Source organism: Hemibagrus wyckioides, linkage group LG21, assembly GCF_019097595.1.
Source record: "Hemibagrus wyckioides isolate EC202008001 linkage group LG21, SWU_Hwy_1.0, whole genome shotgun sequence".
Lineage (NCBI taxonomy): Eukaryota > Metazoa > Chordata > Actinopteri > Siluriformes > Bagridae > Hemibagrus > Hemibagrus wyckioides.
In genome coordinates, this window is record NC_080730.1 from 19,874,903 (window position 1) to 19,894,018 (window position 19,116).

General features: G+C 40.9%; 1 protein-coding gene across 14 annotated transcripts in view; it reads right to left on the minus strand.

The window, feature by feature from the left end:
• The window catches only part of cacna1da (calcium channel, voltage-dependent, L type, alpha 1D subunit, a), an 89,191-nt gene that overhangs the window by 14,964 nt on the left and 55,111 nt on the right, over positions 1-19,116 (minus strand). For 9 of the 14 annotated variants that reach the window (XM_058373333.1, XM_058373337.1, XM_058373334.1 and 6 more), the window contains 9 exons: positions 18,596-18,683; positions 18,383-18,490; positions 18,152-18,204; positions 17,813-17,959; positions 14,073-14,274; positions 13,813-13,971; positions 13,282-13,392; positions 10,330-10,413; positions 3,272-3,295 (listed from right to left, as the gene is read on the minus strand). In XM_058373333.1, the coding sequence (XP_058229316.1) occupies positions 3,272-3,295; positions 10,330-10,413; positions 13,282-13,392; positions 13,813-13,971; positions 14,073-14,274; positions 17,813-17,959; positions 18,152-18,204; positions 18,383-18,490; positions 18,596-18,683 (976 nt within the window). Of the gene's footprint in view, positions 1-3,271; positions 3,296-10,329; positions 10,414-10,800; positions 10,885-13,281; positions 13,393-13,812; positions 13,972-14,072; positions 14,275-17,812; positions 17,960-18,151; positions 18,205-18,382; positions 18,491-18,595; positions 18,684-19,116 lie in introns of all 14 variants that reach the window. The other 5 variants (XM_058373335.1, XM_058373332.1, XM_058373344.1 and 2 more) reach the window with 3 other exon arrangements.

A 19,116-nucleotide genomic window follows, 5' to 3' on the forward strand; every position in this document is an offset into this window, starting at 1 on the left:
GCTGAATTAATCACTTACACACACACACACAACTCTTAAACCACTAAACACACTCGGGCACGCTCATTATGCATTCTGCTCCATCAAGTGAAGCAGAACTACACAACATACAGAGACGTGACACAACTACAGCTCCACCTCTCCTCAAACCCTGAATGAACTGAAACTCTCACCTCAAGGACACAAACATTTACATTCACTAAGGGAACTGTTCCAAAATAAACCTACAAAATCTTCCCCTTATCAGATGCTTTTTTTTCATGCACTGGTGCTATTAGATTAATTCAAACCAACCAGTAAAGTTCAGCCTTCATTCTGACCGAGCCATTCATTTACATCCCAGTGTCAACAATAACATCAGGATAAAGCCACTTCAGTGGGGATAAACATATAAAAGCCAGTCATATGATGATAAATTAAAATAACAATAGGATTTCAGTATGTTAAAAAAAAATAAATAAATAAAACATGAATAAATACAAATAAATAAATAAAACCAGAACAGATTCAAACAATTTGTGTCACGTATGTTATTTTTTGTATATAAATATGTATAAATATGGAATGATGTGGGCTAAACAGATAGACAGCAACATTTTTAAAAGGCAGTGAGATTTAGTATTAGACTAAAAACAAAGGGCCATATCTACTAATGAGGTGTTTTGGTGTTAAACCCCCTGGATTGTACTCTTATCTAATTAGACTCCCAAAAAGAAAGGTCTTAGTTTAGTGGCATTTAAGACTGGCTGTACAGATACGTCACATGGAGCAGTTTTAATAACAGGTGAAATTAACAAGGTTTTCAGTCCCTGCTGAATGATTGAGATGTGTATTATGTCTGTATATTTTCTTTTCTCTCAAGTTAAATGAGCTTCACTAGCACATAGTGACAATGACTCTAACCAACTCCTCTGTCATGGTTAGACTTCGTTCGGTGTCTTCTCCGCTGATGGAATTTCAGTCATCTGTAGCTCTGAGGTCTTCTCCGTGATGTGCTTATATGTATATGCTTTCTTTGGGTGCCGTGCACTTTTCAAATGTTTTCCACCTTAAACTTTCACACTGGTGTGATGCAGAAACCTTAACACTCCCTTGTGTTCTGACTAGTAAATATACACAGAACCGGATTATTTTAATGAATTACAATGCATTTTTATCAGGAGACCAGTCATAGCCATCTGCTAAAACTCAGTTATCTGATATTTTATTTTAGGTTATTCAGATTGAATAATGTTGTCTGTAGAAATTCTGGTAAATTAACACAGGATGAGCGAGCTAGGCATGTCCACACACTCATCATGCTAAAAATGTCATGTGTACTACACACACCTCATTTAAATACACACTGATTGTTTTGTCCTTTATTCTAAGCGCTTGTTGTAGCATTTGTGTTTGTTTGGCCTTGGTCATTAGTCGGTCACATGACCATTCTTAACATATCTTTATTACTATACAGTGACTGTACATACATACACTGAACAAAATTATAAACGCAACACTTTTGTTTTTGCCCCCATTTTTCATGAGCTGAACTCAAAGATCTAAGACTTTTTCTATGTACACAAAAGGCCTATTTCTCTCAAATATTGTTCACAAATCTGTCTAAATCTGTGTTAGTGAGCACTTCTCCTTTGCAGAGATAATTCTTCCACCTCACAGGTGTGGCATATTAAGATGCTGATTAGACAGCATGATTATTGCACAGGTGTGCCGTAGGCTGGCCACAAAAAAGGCCACTCTAAAATGTGCAGTTTTATCACGCACCACAGATGTCGCAAGTTTTGAGGGAGCATGCACTCGGCATGATGACTGCAGGAATGTCCACCAGAGCTGTTGCCCATGAATTGAATGTTCTTTTCTCTACCATAAGCTGTCTCCAAAGGCGTTTCAGAGAATTTGGCGGTACATCCATCCGGCCTCACAAACAGGACCTCCACATCCAGCATCTTCACCTCCAAGATCGTCTGAGACCAGCCACCCGGACAGCTGCTGCAATAACCAAAGAATTTCTGCCCAAACTGTCAGAAACTGTCTCAGGGAAGCTCATCTGCATGCTTGTCGTCCTCATTGGGGTCTCCACCTGACTGCAGTTCGTCGTTGTAACCAACTTGAGTGGGCAAATGCTCACATTCGATGGCGTCCGGCACTTTGGAGAGGTGTTCTCTTCATGGATGAATCCTGGTTTTCACTGCACAGGGCAGATGGCAGACAGCGTGTATGGCGTCGTGTGGGCGAGCGGTTTGCTGATGTCAACGTTGTGGATCGAGTGGCCCATGGTGGCGGTGGGGTTATGGTATGGGCAGGCGTATGTTATGGACAACAAACACAGGTGCATTTTATTGATGGCATTTTGAATGCACAGAGATACCGTGATGAGATCCTGAGGCCCATTGTTGTGCCATTCATCAACGACCATCACCTCATGTTGCAGCATGATAATGCACGGCCCCATGTTGCAAGGATCTGTACACAATTCCTGGATGCTGAAAACATCCCAGTTCTTGCATGGCCAGCATACTCACCGGACATGTCACCCATTGAGCATGTTTGGCATGCTCTGGATCGGCGTATACGACAGCGTGTTCCAGTTCCTGCCAATATCCAGCAACTTCGCACAGCCATTGAAGAGGAGTGGAGCAACATTCCACAGGCCACAATCAACAACCTGATCAACTCTATGCGAAGGAGATGTCTTGCACTGCGTGAGGCAAATGGTGGTCACACCAGATACTGACAAGTTTTTGGAATTTTGTTCAGTGTATATAGACATTTTTTATACCGATTTATATTTCCTACTTCACCTGTACATAAGACATTCATTCTTCTGTACATATCACCCCCATAGCTGTATATCCTTATTGTCATTTATTGTAAATATGCCACTTATACAGTTCTAGTTGGATGCTAACTTTGTCATTGGCTCTGTACATGTACTCTGCACAATGACAATAAAGTCTAATCTAATCTAATTTAATTTAATAACATGATGGTAGGAACTCGAGAATTTACCTAAAGTGTTACTTCTCTGACGTGTTTTTTTTTTAAACTTTTAAATTTATTGGTCTGCTTTTGGTTATGGTTGCAGATATAACACATGTCGATTCAGACAGAGATTCTCCAGTAATAATTACATTACTCCTCCTTCTTGTGCCTATACAGCACTCTAGTGAATATGGCCCGTTGTAGGAACACAATGTCAACAAAAACTTAAAGTAATTTATATATTTTTTTTAAGTATAGTTGGGGCCCAGTAGGGAAGAAAGTATCTTACCGGCATCTCTTCCCCCTCTGCAGGCTTTAAAATTAAAGAGCTGAATTAAGCACTCATTAATCACACAGCTTCAAAACACAGCTAAAAAACATTTCAACACCTTTCACAAGTTCAGACCACTTACACACATTATGCTCCTTTAATCTATATGTTAACAGCCAGACTGTAACATTGTGATGCTGAGCACCGTCTGGATCTTAGTCCATGCGCTTGCCAGACACAAACGACTGTCTTTGTTGATTAATGTCCATGTTGGAGCTGAGATGCTCTGAGTATGGATCAGACCCTGCTGAACCCAACCATGAACCAGCAACATTGATCAAATACCACCTGTAACCACCTGAGTCATGTGTCCCTCTGCCACTGCCATGCAGTCAAACACAAACATCATACACACTCACACACTCACTCACACGGACATACAGACAAATACAGTTCAGAGTGTAGTAAGAACACAAAGCAGAAGCTGCCCTGTTCAGTAACATAATGAAATGAACAGGCTCCAGACAGACGAGGCTCTTCTTGCTAAAACCCTCCTCTGTACGTTTTAAGCATTGAACAGTGTAGTGCGAGTGATCTACCAAGTGTACTACCAAGAGCTGTTTTCAGTTTCAGCAAAGCACCTGGTTTAATATTGTCCACAAGGGGGCGCTGTTAGACAAGTGTGATTATAGAATCATTTGAGCATGGACACGGCTGTGAGGGTGTATATAGTGACTGAAAAAACGTCCATGGGTGAATCTGATGCATTTGGTACACTGTAAGGATTAAATGTTTTTCTTGTATGTTGAATTAACATCATGCAGTTCGATGATCTGTCCAGTTACCTGGACAGTTTTCTCTCCACATTATACCTTTAACACAAGTCCATAAAAAAAATGAATTCGAAAATTCTGACTTCCCACTTCTGAGTTGAATACAGCATTAATCACTTTGTGTGATGATAACGCACATTTTAGTGTATTATGTATTATATTCTACAGTGGCTGAGAAGTGCAAAACACAGTAACAAATCCAAAAACACAAGGACAATTCAGACAGAGTGGAAAAGGTAGGTATAGTTTGCGAATGGAAAATATACTATCTTCCCTCTGATTGGACGAGACATCTGTCACTCAGGATCTACAAAAAGTCGGAAATTGTGTAAACTCAAACTTTACTTCTGCATTCACTGTGCACTGTTCAATCTTTTAATGAAAATAACAAACATACATTTATATTTATAAGAAACTGGAGTTCATTCAGTTCTACTGTGAGGAAGGACGTTCATATGGCGTGATTTTGAATACACTGAAGGCGTATCATGGCGTAAAGATTAGTTTGCGACCTCTAAAAACACACCTGAAGAACTCGGATATGTTTGGAAGACTGAACTATTCCAGATGAAAGGATGTAAGGAGCGCTATAAGAGCAGAGCTGTGTTCATATACACACCAATCCACTCTCTACTGCTGCAGTCTGCTGGACTTCCTCTATATCCAGAGTGACCAATGTCTCGTCCAATCAGAGATGAGAATTCCATTCACAAACTATACCTACCTTTTCCGCTTTGTCTAAATTGTTGTTTTTTCAGGTTTGTTTTTTTGTTTTCTGATTTGTTATTTTGTTTTGCACTTTTCAGCCACTGTAATATACCCTCCCGTGTATATAAGTGACACAGGTGTGCGTTAAAATATGAAGTTTTTAATGTTCTACACTACAGTGATACTCTGAACTCTAAATGAGTCTGTGAGTATCGCTCTGCTGTAGAATCCTGTCTGGGAAATATAATCTAACACTTCACAAGCGCTGAAACAGAAACAGTTCTTGGTAGTGGACACGCTGTGTTATAGAAATGAGCTGGAAAATGTGCAGAAATTTATGATAAGCATTCTAGCACGTCTTAGAGTAGCATCGAGCGGCACATGCAAGGAGCATTCAAACAGCAGACAAGCATTTAGGATTCTCCTCTAACACACGCGCACACACACACACACACGCACTTGCATCACTGCAGATGTTCAGCCTCATTCACACAGTAGAAAAGGAGAATGTTGAGAGTAGAGGCTGGTGCTATAGCATCCTCATGCATGTTGTAAAGAGTGCTGCATCAGAGTCACCTCCAGGGGGCGCTCTCTCTGCTCTCGCCGAACGAGTGAACGGAGGTTAGAGACGGATTGAGAAACTGGAGGAGAGACGATGCTAGAGATAGGCACAAAACGAGTGCAAGGACGGGGTCGTCATGCAGCCTAGCTTGAGTCTACACACCTGCTCTACCCATGATCCCTTTCTCTCTCTTTCATCTGAGCTCTAACAGCTAACTGGAAGGAGGCAGAACAGAGACATACACAATCACACGCCGTACACACAACAAACACAATCTCCATCTCACCACCGCCTTCGTTATTGACTTCACAACTCAACAGCTGAGTCTAAAGGTCTGAGTGCACACCCACGGTTTTATTTCCTTATCAATAAAAAAAACAATGTAGATCCTTTGTCGTAGTTTTAAAGAAAGATTTTTTTGAGGAGAATGGTGCTAGTTTTTAATGAACTGTTTTTTATTTCTTCAGCTTTGGTAGTGCACCGGTGTGTTTAGACCCAGTGTGAGATGACACAAAGTGGAACTGTGGTCTAAACCACATCAGCACATCTGGGGAACTGGATGTTTTTGGATTTAATGAATCCTCTCAGCTCATGACATCATACTTGTTCTTTGTCTTCCATGTGCTTTTGTTTGCTTTGCTACGTACCATACATTGGTTTCAGTCCTGTCTCATGTCCTCATATTATTGGGTGGCTTGTTACCCAAATGTGTGTCAAACCTGGTCTGTGTTTAGCCTCTAAGTATTTTGTCTGTTTATACTCCAGTCTCACCCTGTGTTTTTTTTATATTGTTAAAAGCCTTTTTTTTTATTGGAGTAACCCAGTTTATTGATGTATTCCATTGACTTCATTTGATTTTTGGATTCATCCAAATAGATAACATTGTGTTCACACTGGCATCCTGTCTCCCAATACTGCATATTAAAGTTAGCCTTGTAGCTCTAATGGAAACCTAATTTAGAAAATATCGGGCATCAATCACGTTCTGGCAGTTTGACTACATGTAGGAAATATTGTTAAATTTGTATTTTTCCCTCTGACGGTACCGTGGTTGTGAACAGACACTGTGTTTGCTCAGCTCTTGATTTTCCTGCCCTTATATCTGATGCCGCTATTTGTGCTTAGATGTTAGGTTTCTCTCTTTATTGTAACTGGACATAATTAGCTCTCCTGCCACTATCAGGACCAGCTCTGAGCTCCACAGCCACTCTGTCTGGAGATGAATGGACTGATGGAAAGAGAGGAAAGAGAAACTTCACAATGACTAACCGTAGACTGACGAAAGTGCCCAAGCGCCATCTGCAGAATGTGAACTAATGTTAGCACATGGCGTGGCAAACTATATTTCCCAGCATGCAAAGGGGCAAACAGCACACATGCACATAGATATTTATATAGTACTAGATCTGTTAATGAGTTCAGGGCCAATTAGCATATTAAATGGAGCTGTAAGTAACAGATCTAGTAGCTTTATATCTATGGCTGCATCATAAAGTATAACAGCAAGCCACATATGAGTGAAAAATGAAATGGATCTTCACAAGGACTTTTTAATAAACTGATTCATAAAAATCTCTATTTTTCAGACTATACAACATCACTCTTAATTACGTCTGCTTATAGAAAACACAACAAATGCGCAGGTTGTAAAATATGTGTCACTTTACTGGACAAGCATGAACTATGGGAGAAAAAGATGTCTTATAGTCTGCAAAATAAAGAATTCTCTATTAATTACAATCCATAAAGTCCTTGTGAAATGAACTTCGCTAGCTACACATCAGCGGTGTCCAAACTTATCCGCAAAGAGCCAGCATGACTACCGGTTGTCATTCCAACCAATCAGGAGCCACGATCTGATTTCACCTGATTAATCATTTAGGGTTGAATCACAGCAGCGTGAACTGGAAATCTGCTGAGACACTGACCCTGTGCGGACCAGACTAAACACCTCTACCATCCACACATACAGAGGAGAAACATATACTGACGAAGACGCACAAACATGTACACAGGACACACACATACATGTTTAACAGACCCGTGCACACACTCGTTCACATCTATATAGGGACACAGACTCACATATACTGTGTACTGTCCAACAACAACAATACACATATAGTTCACATAAATATACAAACACCTAAACAACATACACACGTGGACACTGACAAATGGGAACTCCAGAGAGACAGCACTGCAGCTCAGACACAGTATTGTACACAGTGGAGGTGGGTGTGTGTAATACTGTAATGCTGTTTTGTGTGCTTCTGTGTGTACAGTACTGTGAAACTTGGACACTGTGTGTGTGTGAGAGAGAGTGTTGATGATCCTTTGACTATCACTGTATGTGGAGAAGTGTGACAGTATTTAGAAGAGATGAGTCATAAGGAAAAACCCTCAGCACCGAGGAGGAAACCATCCATGAGCGGAATACTCCACCTCTACACCACACCACGCCCACTGCCCCGTGTTAGCGTAACATTTAGAACAGCTTCAGTTTGTATTCACAAGATAAAGAGAAAAAAGTCTTTATCAGCACTAGGGTTTTATGATTAGTCCCAGTGTATGATCAGAGGTTAAAAAGCATTTTTTTCTGCATCTCTGAACCTCATCATATTCCTTACTACGGTCATTCCCATCACTTTTGTGGCTCCCAACAGTTTAATCTGCTACTGAAGTTAAACACCTTACATTTACTCCTCCATTTTCTCTCTTGAGCATGTTCCTATCTTTATCATAAATAATAACTGTTGAGTGTCAAGTTGTTTGGAATGAAACCAAACAACTTGATCCTAATTAGATCTTTTATTTATTTATTTTTGGTTCAGCTCAGTGCTTTTCCTTATAGCCGATTTCCTTTCCTTCAGCTTATCACAGCGACATTCGTAATACAGACAGTGTGTCAGCTCGTGCTACGCACACTTCTAGTTTTGCAAAGCACTCCCGGGTCAGCCATCATTTTGTACTGTGTGGTGTTAGATAAGCATGCCACAAGCTGTGTGTTTATGCCAGATGGTCTCTTCAGTTTTCTTCGTGTGCCTGAGAGCTGTCCCGCCTTTCCCCGTGTTTGCTTTGCCTGTTATGACCTTAGCCTGTTTTTCTGTTTTGGTTTTGCCTGCTGTTCCCAGCCCTGTTGTTGATGTTACTGGATTATTGGACTTGGATTTCTTCCTGCTGTATTTGATGCTACTGCTATTAGAGTTCCTGCCTGTTTTAGACTTTGTACATAAGTTTCTTGTGTAGATTATCACACTAATGTTCGTGAGTGGATATACTGAGACTTTTGGTGTCTTTTTCGTGTTTTCTGTGCTCTAAGTCTGTCTACCTTCACTGACTGGTTTAGCGTGCACTCATTAAAGACCTCAAACTTTATTTCCTGTCCGTATCTGCATTTGGGTCCATTCTCTCCTGCCCCTGACAGTGTAAAAGATTTTACAGAAATGTTGTTCACAAAAATAAAAAAGAAGAACTATTTGGGGTTTTTTTTGTTTACTTTTTGTTTTTGTTACACATGTAAAGCACACGAATAAATGTTTTCTTTGTATGTTCGATATTTTGGCACGCGGAATAACCTGTAATATATATACCTGTAACTATGTCCTTTGGCACATTGCAGTGAGCGCATGATGTAGAATCTGAGGTTGAGGTTATTGACAGAAACAGAATTCTGAGATCACATTTGTTGTCCGTACACTGATACTGGACTAGTGAACATGGTGTTGAAGAGTGGTGGAGTATTCCATGAAATCAATCAACACTGATTGAGCGTGAGGACAGGAGAGCTAAGCTAACTCCACTGCCATCACACAACATCAGCATATGTTCTTTTGTCTCTTGTGTAAGACGTTATTAGCCTGGCTGTCTCTGTAAATAACATCCACACCTGGACTTCACAAACCCAGACTGGACAAGTCGAGATTTGTTAAGCCCAGCTGTTGAAGTGTTGATTTAGCCACAGCCAGCTGCACCATCAGCTAGACAGCCAGACTCAGCGATCACCCGAGTTCACATAGATCGGACCGCCTCAGACATCCTGTATTTGCTCTTCTTCAAGTGCAGACGCTTAGCGCACGTCTTTATTCTGTATAACGCCTGACGGAACATATAATGTAAATCTTAACAAAGTACACATGGCTCCAATCTCCACAAACGTTACCTCACAGAGACTTTTTTTTGATTAGAAATTCAAAACGTCAACTTCACAAAAATCATTCAAAGTGTTTCAGAGAATCAGCTACAAAAAAAAAGAATGCACATCTCGCCATACTTGCCTTCAACAGTTTCTATGGAAACAGAATAAATAACAATAACAGTTAGGCCGGCTGTACTACGGAGATATCACATGATCACAATCACATCTTCTCTCTCTCTCTCTCTCTCTCTCTCTGTCTCTCACACACACACCTATACCCAAAAAGTGAACAGGTTAATTAATTTACAGGACATTTTGGTTAGAATTTATATTCATAAAGCAGAACAATCACAGACAGCACTGGTACTGAAACCTCACAAAAAATCAGTGGGGAAAAAGATCATATTATAAAGTACTAATATCACAGAAGCTTGAGACTCTAACAAACTACTGTGGCGACTCAGTTCAAACTTGTCTGTGTGCTGTGAACTTTATAAGAAGACAGTAGAGCAGAGGCACATCATAGGTTTACATTAATGCATGCACTCGTTCTAATATGTTAGTGTTTCTATAGCAACAGCTCATTCACATAATAATAAATTGAATGAAAAATGTGCATAATCATTGATATGTTGAAGTTTTCTGTGAGGAGGTGTAACATGTAGGGAAGGAGTCTCTAGTGTCAGTGGTCTGTAACAGTGTGTTAATATACAGTCAGCTGGACTCATCTCAAGGATGGAGCAGTTTATAGAAGTTTTGTATGAAAACGAAGTTGTCCCCACAGTTTTTTTTGCAAGGTTTCTAATCTAAGAGAAGCAAATTTGGTCATACTTACATTGGCTTCTGTGATAGCAATATCTACGACGCTACCAACTACAATTAAGGCATCAAACGTGTTCCAAGCATCAGGGAAATAATGCTGTTAATGCAAAAAAACAAAACAAAACGAACAAAAAAAAAACACAAAAACAAACACACCACAAGGGGGACGGGGAGGGTAGATGAATGGAAAGAGAAAAAAGAGGGGGATGAAAAGAGAAACAGGAAATGGAGGACACAGGAGGAAAGGTTGAGGAGAAAAGAGGGGGAGAAAAATAAATTAGCACACACTTGTAAAGGAAGATCATTTTCAAGTTCAAGTTCAAAAAGTAGCTCTGGGGGAGCTGAAAGATCCCAAACTTGAGACAAAGAGCTGTAAAAGATCGTTAAAGAACAGAGGAACACGTGACCTCCAACCGGAACAGAGGTGAGCGAGGAGGAGGAGCAGGAGAGGCAGGGGGTGGGGCCAGGGGCTGAGCTTACTTACATCAGCCTCAGTGAGCGCAATGTCAACTATGCTGCCGATCACCACCAGAGCATCGAACAGGTTCCACGGGTCGTCAAGATAACCCTTAGACAGGCAGCGGGGATAAGCTATGACTATTAGATCACTCCACTTCTGAACTATTCAACTGTATATCAACTAATATCAACACTACTTCACTTCTGGTGTGTCAAAATTCATAACTAAGCGCATGAATTTTGAAGTTTAATGCTTACTGCTACTAATGGAAAGGGTCGTGCATTAAGTATGACTCCTGCACTAGTGATGCCCAATTACACTCACCACACAGTGTCACTGGTTGGAGTCATTATCACATGATTGTTATTAGGGATACATTCAATTAGCAGTATGAGTGCTTGTCATTGGGTACTGATTGATCCAGATTCCTCTACTGATACTGAAATGAAGTAACCTACTGTAATTTGAGTCACTCAGGGATGTCTACATTTTACTTTCTCAGGTTTGCACAGTGGACACCTGTGTGTGTGTGTTTTCATGCACTTAGGCTACAAGACTCACTCTCTATAGTGTTATCAAGCTGATTTAGGGACTTTAGGTGGCTTGCACGGAGTCGGGTTGTGGTGGAGACTGGAGCACAAAACTGTTTTAAGATTCTGTTTCACTTTGGAGAAATGTTTTTCAGCAGCGATAAAAGGACATTTGTATACACTTTGTCAGAATCTCTCATTGTCAAGGATGGAGGGTGAAATAGTGAGAGGTTCTTTTCACTCTCCTAGCACCTTCTCTTCTCTTGTCTAGCCATGTGTTGTATTTCATATTTCAAATGTTTTATTGCCTGTAGTGTACAAAGATGCTGTAGTGTCTCCTCTTGATGTTTTCACAGATCTTTTGACCAAAAACTTTAAAATATGTCCATTTCATATCATCTGTTCATTACTGTGCACACTGGATTTGCAAGACTTGATAATATTGGAGTATTTGTTACAGGTACAAGGAAATGAATCCCAGTATCAAATATCCCCTCTCATTATTATACACTAATATAATACGACGCATTGTTGACCATGTCAGGTACATGTGGGTAAGAGAGGGCATCACTGGCCTACACTCTGGAACTGTTAGTAAATGATGCATCATGCAGCTCTGTATTTTCCACGCTACAGAGAAGAGAGAGAACGTGTTTGAACAATGCACACCACACAACCATTTTCCATCGGCACAGTGGCGCTGCTGGACCTGGAGCCGGTGCTTCATCTGGATCCACACCATTGTCTTATTTATTTTTTGTTTCCCACTGTTTCAGAACCAAGACACTGAAATCCAAGATGTTGTTGTTTCAGCTGCTCGCTGTTTGGGGTCACCACAGCAGATTATTTAGTCTACATGTTTTGATTTGGCACAGGTTTTTTACGCCTGATGCCCTTTCTGACACAGCCCTCCCATTTAATCTGGGCTTGGGACCGGCACTGAGAGTTTACTCTTTAGTGGCTGGGTTAGAGCCCTCCCCGGCATTGAACCCAGGCCACAGCAATGAGAGCACGGGATCCTGCCGCTGGACCACTAGGAGGCTGTCACATTGATATCAGAGAATCCCCAACCCAAATTATTTTTATTTTATTGTCGGTGGGAAATGTGCCTAAATGAATAGTGCAGCAATGTAAAAGCATACAACAACAGTTTGATACTTCATGGTATCGTGTCTGTATGCTTGTGTTTTTAGCCCTGACATATCCCCTTCAGAACACTAGAGGGTGCTGTCCCCTGAATTCTACCACACTGGTTGTGCACTTCTTGCCTGAACCATGTATAAAGCACTTGCACTTTAACGCAGGAATAAGCACTGTAGTTGTAGTGCTACAATTTGCATTGTGTTGCATGATTTCGCTCTTTACCTTGACTGTTCCTGACCTTGAATTTTGCAAAACAAACCTCCTACAAATTTAATGTGTAATTTGTTATTTTTTGCAGTGAGTAATGCAGGAGTTATAAAACTTTATAAAACCTTGACATCTTGAGTGTGAATATCAATATCCTATCGCTTGGTCCTACAGCAACAAATCACTGGACTAACTAGGAAATAACCATTGTACTGATCATTTCCTTAAAGGAATAGCAGCTACACTGCTCAAGAATGATTTCCGCCTAGCTGTGCATGTAAAACCCTGCCCCTTTGGCATTATTTCCTCATCAGTAACTCCCACATCTCATTATGTAATGCTTCAGCTCTGAAACTCTGGAAATTCTGGGCAGAATCAGCACCGGTTCCAGCACCAGCCGTGACATGGTGTTGGTGGAAAAAGGGATAACTGTGTCTCTTACAAGTACTCTGTCCTTCTTCGGAACAAACAGCTGGGTGTAGGGAGAAGGGAGTGGGGATCATTATCATATATACACACCTTAAACATGAACAATCTTTACAATATTGTTATCAGGCATTAGAATTTATTAACATACATTAACATTATTATGATGTTATTCTAAAGATTTATAGTAAAACTCTACCCTGGGTTTGAAGGCGATCAGTTTGAGGACCATCTCCACAGTAAAGACTCCGGTGAACAACATGTTCAGGATGTCCATCACGTAGTTAAACTGCTGAGACTGCCCGTAGTGCTGCACGAGACAGGACACGAGGGGATGACATAACTTCACCGTTCTCAATTGGTGCAAGTAACCGTAAAAACTACAGGGAAGAACTCAAATGAGTGGAGAACTAAATAAATGTCAGAACCACACACACCACAGGACTGGACAGAGTAATCGTCCATGTCATTTGGATTTGTTATTTTATTGTGTCATAACTAATTTATATAGAATAGAGAAAAAACAAATGTAGGAGAAAATGCAGAACAAAATTTGTTACATTTTGAAAGTTTAGGAAACAATTAGGCTATGTGATAGCTGAACATAAAAACCCCAGCCTGAGAAATATCTGAGGAGTGACAGTTGAACCCAGGGCAACAAGAAAGTCCTTTGGAGTTCAAATGGATTTCCACATGTGCAACAAGAGGAAAAACAAGTGTGAAATCTTACCTGCACGGCCAGGCAGACCGTGTTGAGCATGATGAGGACAAACATGATGTACTCGAAGCCTGTGGAGTTCACCACATACCAGAACTTGTACTGATAGGGGTTTTTAGGGATGTAGCGCCTCAGAGGTCGGGCTTGCAGAGCATACTCCACACACTGGCGCTGTGGGGTGGAGCAGACAGAAGGAAACCGGCTCATACGCCATTGTACACCATGTATTACAGCTCGAAACATGTTCTCCCCTCAGGCTCACACATACACACCTGGTTCTTGTCCAGTTCACAGTTCCGGTACTCTTTCTCTCCCTGCTCCTGAAACGTAACGATGACGAAACCCACGAAAATATTCATCATGAAGAAGGCAATGATGATGATGTAGATGATGAAGAAAATGGAGATCTCCACACGGTAGTTGTAGATGGGACCAAAGTTCTCCTTGTTCGAGTCGATGGCCTTGTAGAGAAGCCTGAACAAGAAAAGGAGCATGGTGAAAGTGACCTTCAAAAAGAGCAAACACAGAAAGGATGCAGACTGGCGACTTTTTAAAAAAATATATCTAAACAGCGCATTAAGGTTCTATTTATAATCGTTTGCAGCACTGCATTCATCACTGTCTCAGAAAGGGCTGACACACTGCTTTATGGTTCACAGATAGAGTGCTGGAGAAAGAAGCTAATCTTCTTAGTCAGCTAAATGAATTGCGTTCAGCACCACAACAAAAAAAAAGGAGAGCTGGAATCAAGAAACAAGAGACAACAGGTCAATTTGTCAACATTATTCTAATCAATAGGCAGGTTTTAAAGATCGTTGTAAGCTAAACCGTTATGACAAGTGTGAGTCACTGATCTGAAGAAGAAGCTCTTTATGTGTCTCTGCAGAAACTACACACTGCTAATGCTTACACTAACTAAACTTCCACTCAGATGTTACACTAAAACTTCTCAACCTCGTGGTCGTGACCCACAGGAGGTTTATAGGTTTATAGGAGATTTATAGATTCTACTAATCATTTATAACGGATTTATATTCACATTCATTTTTAAAATGCAATCTGACAGGTTTAATTATTATTATTAGTAGTAGTGGTAGTAGTAGTACTATTATTATTAAAATATTCCTTCAGTTTGCTGTTCCTCTAAAGCTCATTAAACTAAACAAAGGCCATGATACTGTACAGTAGATTCTAATTCTGTGCCAAGCGCTCCGACATGACTGATGTGAAACATGTAAACAGGCTGCTTGGAAAAAATCAAACAGATCCAGTTCTGACACTGGCAGTTTTGTCAGTGGATACAGTGATATGACCAAGAGCACCGGACACCATGCGCTGACCGTATGTGTTAATGACTGTAATCCCACTTTAATACCACTCACATGCAATACTTTCTGCTCTTAAGAGTTGGTAATGTATGTAGGTTTGCACCTTAATGGAAATCATGTGCAGTGGTGCGTACACTGTGTGCACTGTGTGTGCGTGTGTGTGAGAGAGAGAGCGAGAGAGTGTAATAAAGAGGTTGTGTATCAGTGCAATTACTTCCACGGTATTTTGCACATCAGCTCACCTCCTTCCTTACAAACAGCAGCAACAAAAACAGCAATTACAGTCCTGAACTATCATTATTACAGCTCAACTACTGTTATTTAAAACACACACACACACAAACACATGCATACAGCAAGTGTGTTTTTAGTCAGTAAAGTCGGATTTTATTTTAAATGTTGTTCTTTGGTACTGTCTCGTGCGTGTGTATATACACAGCTCTGGAAAAAAATAAGAGCCCACTGCAAAATAATCAGTTTCTTATGTTTTTTTCTTCCAGGTATTGGTTTCATGTATTGGTGAGATGAACAGTTTTGTTTCATTTGTTGTGAACTGCTGACAATATTTCTCCTAAATACAAAATATAACTATTGTTATTTAGAGTGTATATTTAAAGGAAATGACAACACATCAAAATAACCCAAGATCATACAGTATTTGCAGAGCTTTAATAACTCAAATAAAACAAAATGCAAATCATTTGTAAACAAATTGTGTTAATGCTTTGGCTAAATAACATTAAGAAATCAGTATTTGGTGGAATAACCCGATCTGCATGTGTTTTGGCTCCATGATCTCCACCAGTCTTTCACATTGCTGTTGGGGAACTTTATACCACTCTTTTTGCAAAAAAGCAAACAGCTCAGCTTTACTTGATGGTTTGTGACCATCCATCTTCCTCTTGATGACATTCCAGAGGTTTTCAATAGGATTCAAATCTGGAGATTGGGCAGTGGTCTCTTATTTTTTTCCAGAGCTGTATATATATATATACACTATATTGCCAAAAGTATTCACTCACCCATCCAAATAATCAGAATCAGGTGTTCCAATCACTTCCATGGCCACAGGTGTATAAAATCAAGCACCTAGGCATGCAGACTGTTTTTACAAACATTTGTGAAAGAATGGGTCGCTCTCAGGAGCTCAGTGAATTCCAGCGTGGAACTGTGATAGGATGCCACCTGTGCAACAAATCCAGTCGTGAAATTTCCTCGCTCCTAAATATTCCACAGTCAACTGTCAGCTGTATTATAAGAACGTGGAAGTGTTTGGGAACGACAGCAACTCAGCCACGAAGTGGTAGGCCACGTAAACTGACGGAGCTGGGTCAGCGGATGCTGAGGCGCATAGTGCGAAGAGGTCGCCAACTTTCTGCAGAGTCAATCACTACAGACCTCCAAACTTCATGTGGCCTTCAGATTAGCTCAAGAACAGTGCGCAGAGAGCTTCATGGAACGGGTTTCCATGGCCGAGCAGCTGCATCCAAGCCATACATCACCAAGTGCAATGCAAAGCGTCGGATGCAGTGGTGTAAAGCACGCCGCCACTGGACTCTAGAGCAGTGGAGACGCGTTCTCTGGAGTGACGAATCGCGCTTCTCCATCTGGCAATCTGATGGACGAGTCTGGGTTTGGCGGTTGCCAGGAGAACGGTACTTGTCTGACTGCATTGTGCCAAGTGTAAAGTTTGGTGGAGGGGGGATTATGGTGTGGGGTTGTTTTTCAGGAGCTGGGCTTGGCCCCTTAGTTCCAGTGAAAGGAACTCTGAATGCTTCAGCATACCAAGACATTTTGGACAATTCCATGCTCCCAACTTTGTGGGAACAGTTTGGAGCTGGCCCCTTCCTCTTCCAACATGACTGTGCACCAGTGACCAAAGCAAGGTCCATAAAGACATGGATGACAGAGTCTGGTGTGGATGAACTTGACTGGCCTGCACAGAGTCCTGACCTCAACCCGATAGAACACCTTTGGGATGAATTAGAGCGGAGACTGAGAGCCAGGCCTTCTCGTCCAACATCAGTGTGTGACCTCACAAATGCGCTTCTGGAAGAATGGTCAAAAATTCCCATAAACACATTCCTAAACCTTGTGGACAGCCTTCCCAGAAGAGTTGAAGCTGTTATAGCTGCAAAGGGTGGACCGACGTCATATTGAACCCTATGGATTAGGAATGGGATGTCACTTAAGTTCATATGCGAGTCAAGGCAGGTGAGCGAATACTTTTGGCAATATAGTGTATATATTATAATATATTATACAAAACTAAACCAAAGCACTACATATTCCATTCCCCTCAGGATGAGTAAACCCCTGACTGAGATTTTTCACAGTTTTACTTCAACATCTCAGCATTCTGACATCAGAGACTTTACAGTAAAGAAGCATTTCTCTCCTGTAACTGTTTCTCTCCTGTTCAGAGGATCAGTTGAGTCACGGAGTTTAATGAGGCTTGTTCAGTCAGTGCTGGAGACTTACATAATTTCACTACATGCTTTAGTCTCAGTTGGACAGTAATCAGCTAATATTTTAAACTGCTCAAGCTGTTTGTGTGCCTTAGACAGATGCATGATCAGGCTGCACATCTGGGCAAACCATTACCATTTACTGACAAGAGTCACAAAAAAGTCAGATCTCCCCATTTAAGTAACTTCATGGTGTGAAACAGATTTGTGTCTTACGCTGGCCAGCCCTCAAACGTGGACACGGTGAAGAGCGCCATCATGGCCATGAGCACATTGTCAAAGTTGAACTCGCTGTTGTACCAGTGACGTTTTTGGATGGTGGGATGATTCATGTCCCCTTCTTTGAACAAGATGAACGTACCCCTGGGTGCAGTGTTGGATAGAAAAAGAGAGAGAGAGAACAGGGAACAGTGATATGAGAATTCAGTTCAGTGAATTTTAGCCTTAAATATTAATGTGCAAAATAAATCTGACATATTTATTCTTTCTGCACTTTATTTGCTTTGGGACAATATCACAGAAGTGTGTGTGTGTAAAGCTCTGTAAGAGACTGACTTGCACTCCTCAGGGTTTGATTTGGCCTCATCAGTGCAGCGGTAAAATTTCCCCTATAGAGCAGGAGCAGAGGTTAAAGGTCATGCATGCTGCAGATTGACTTAAACAACCTTCCCAGCACCAAGTGCCAGAGAGCATTTTATAAGTAAAGGTTTTTACCTTTCTTTCACATTTTAAAAATAACATGTCCTAAATTACAACAATTAAACAATGGTGTTGAAGCTAACTGACCTTAAAGAGCTGCACTCCGATACAGGCAAACATGAACTGGAGCAGCGTTGTTACGATCATGATGTTCCCAATGGTCCTGATGGCCACAAACACACACTGGACCACATTCTGCTCAGAGAGAACCATCAAATGTTCAGATATAAATTGCCATACACTGATCTGGACAAAAGCAACTTCATTTAATTGTATTCTGGACCATGCACATCTTTACACCTTAAGTCCTTTGGCTCTGTTGATGGCTCTGAGGGGTCTCAGTACTCTCAGTACACGCAGAATCTTCACCACAGAGATCGCTGAAGATCTGCAAAATAAAACACAGTCACATAAACACGGCCAAGTGATCAAAAGACAGCAAATAAACATTAGGTGTGTAAACATTTAGTAAAAAAAATGTATTCAATCACAAACTCTCGTAGGATGCAAGATTTTAATAAAGCTCCAGTGAAAAACGGACCAAAAAATCTGTTCATATGCAGAGTGATAAATGATGCCCAGTGAACACAGAATGTACACTATATTGCCAAAAGTATTCGCTCACCTGCCTTGACTCGCATATGAACTTAAGTGACATCCCATTCCTAATCCATAGGGTTCAATATGACGTCGGTCCACCCTTTGCAGCTATAACAGCTTCAACTCTTCTGGGAAGGCTGTCCATAAGGTTTAGGAATGTGTTTATGGGAATTTTTGACCATTCTTCCAGAAGCGCATTTGTGAGGTCACACACTGATGTT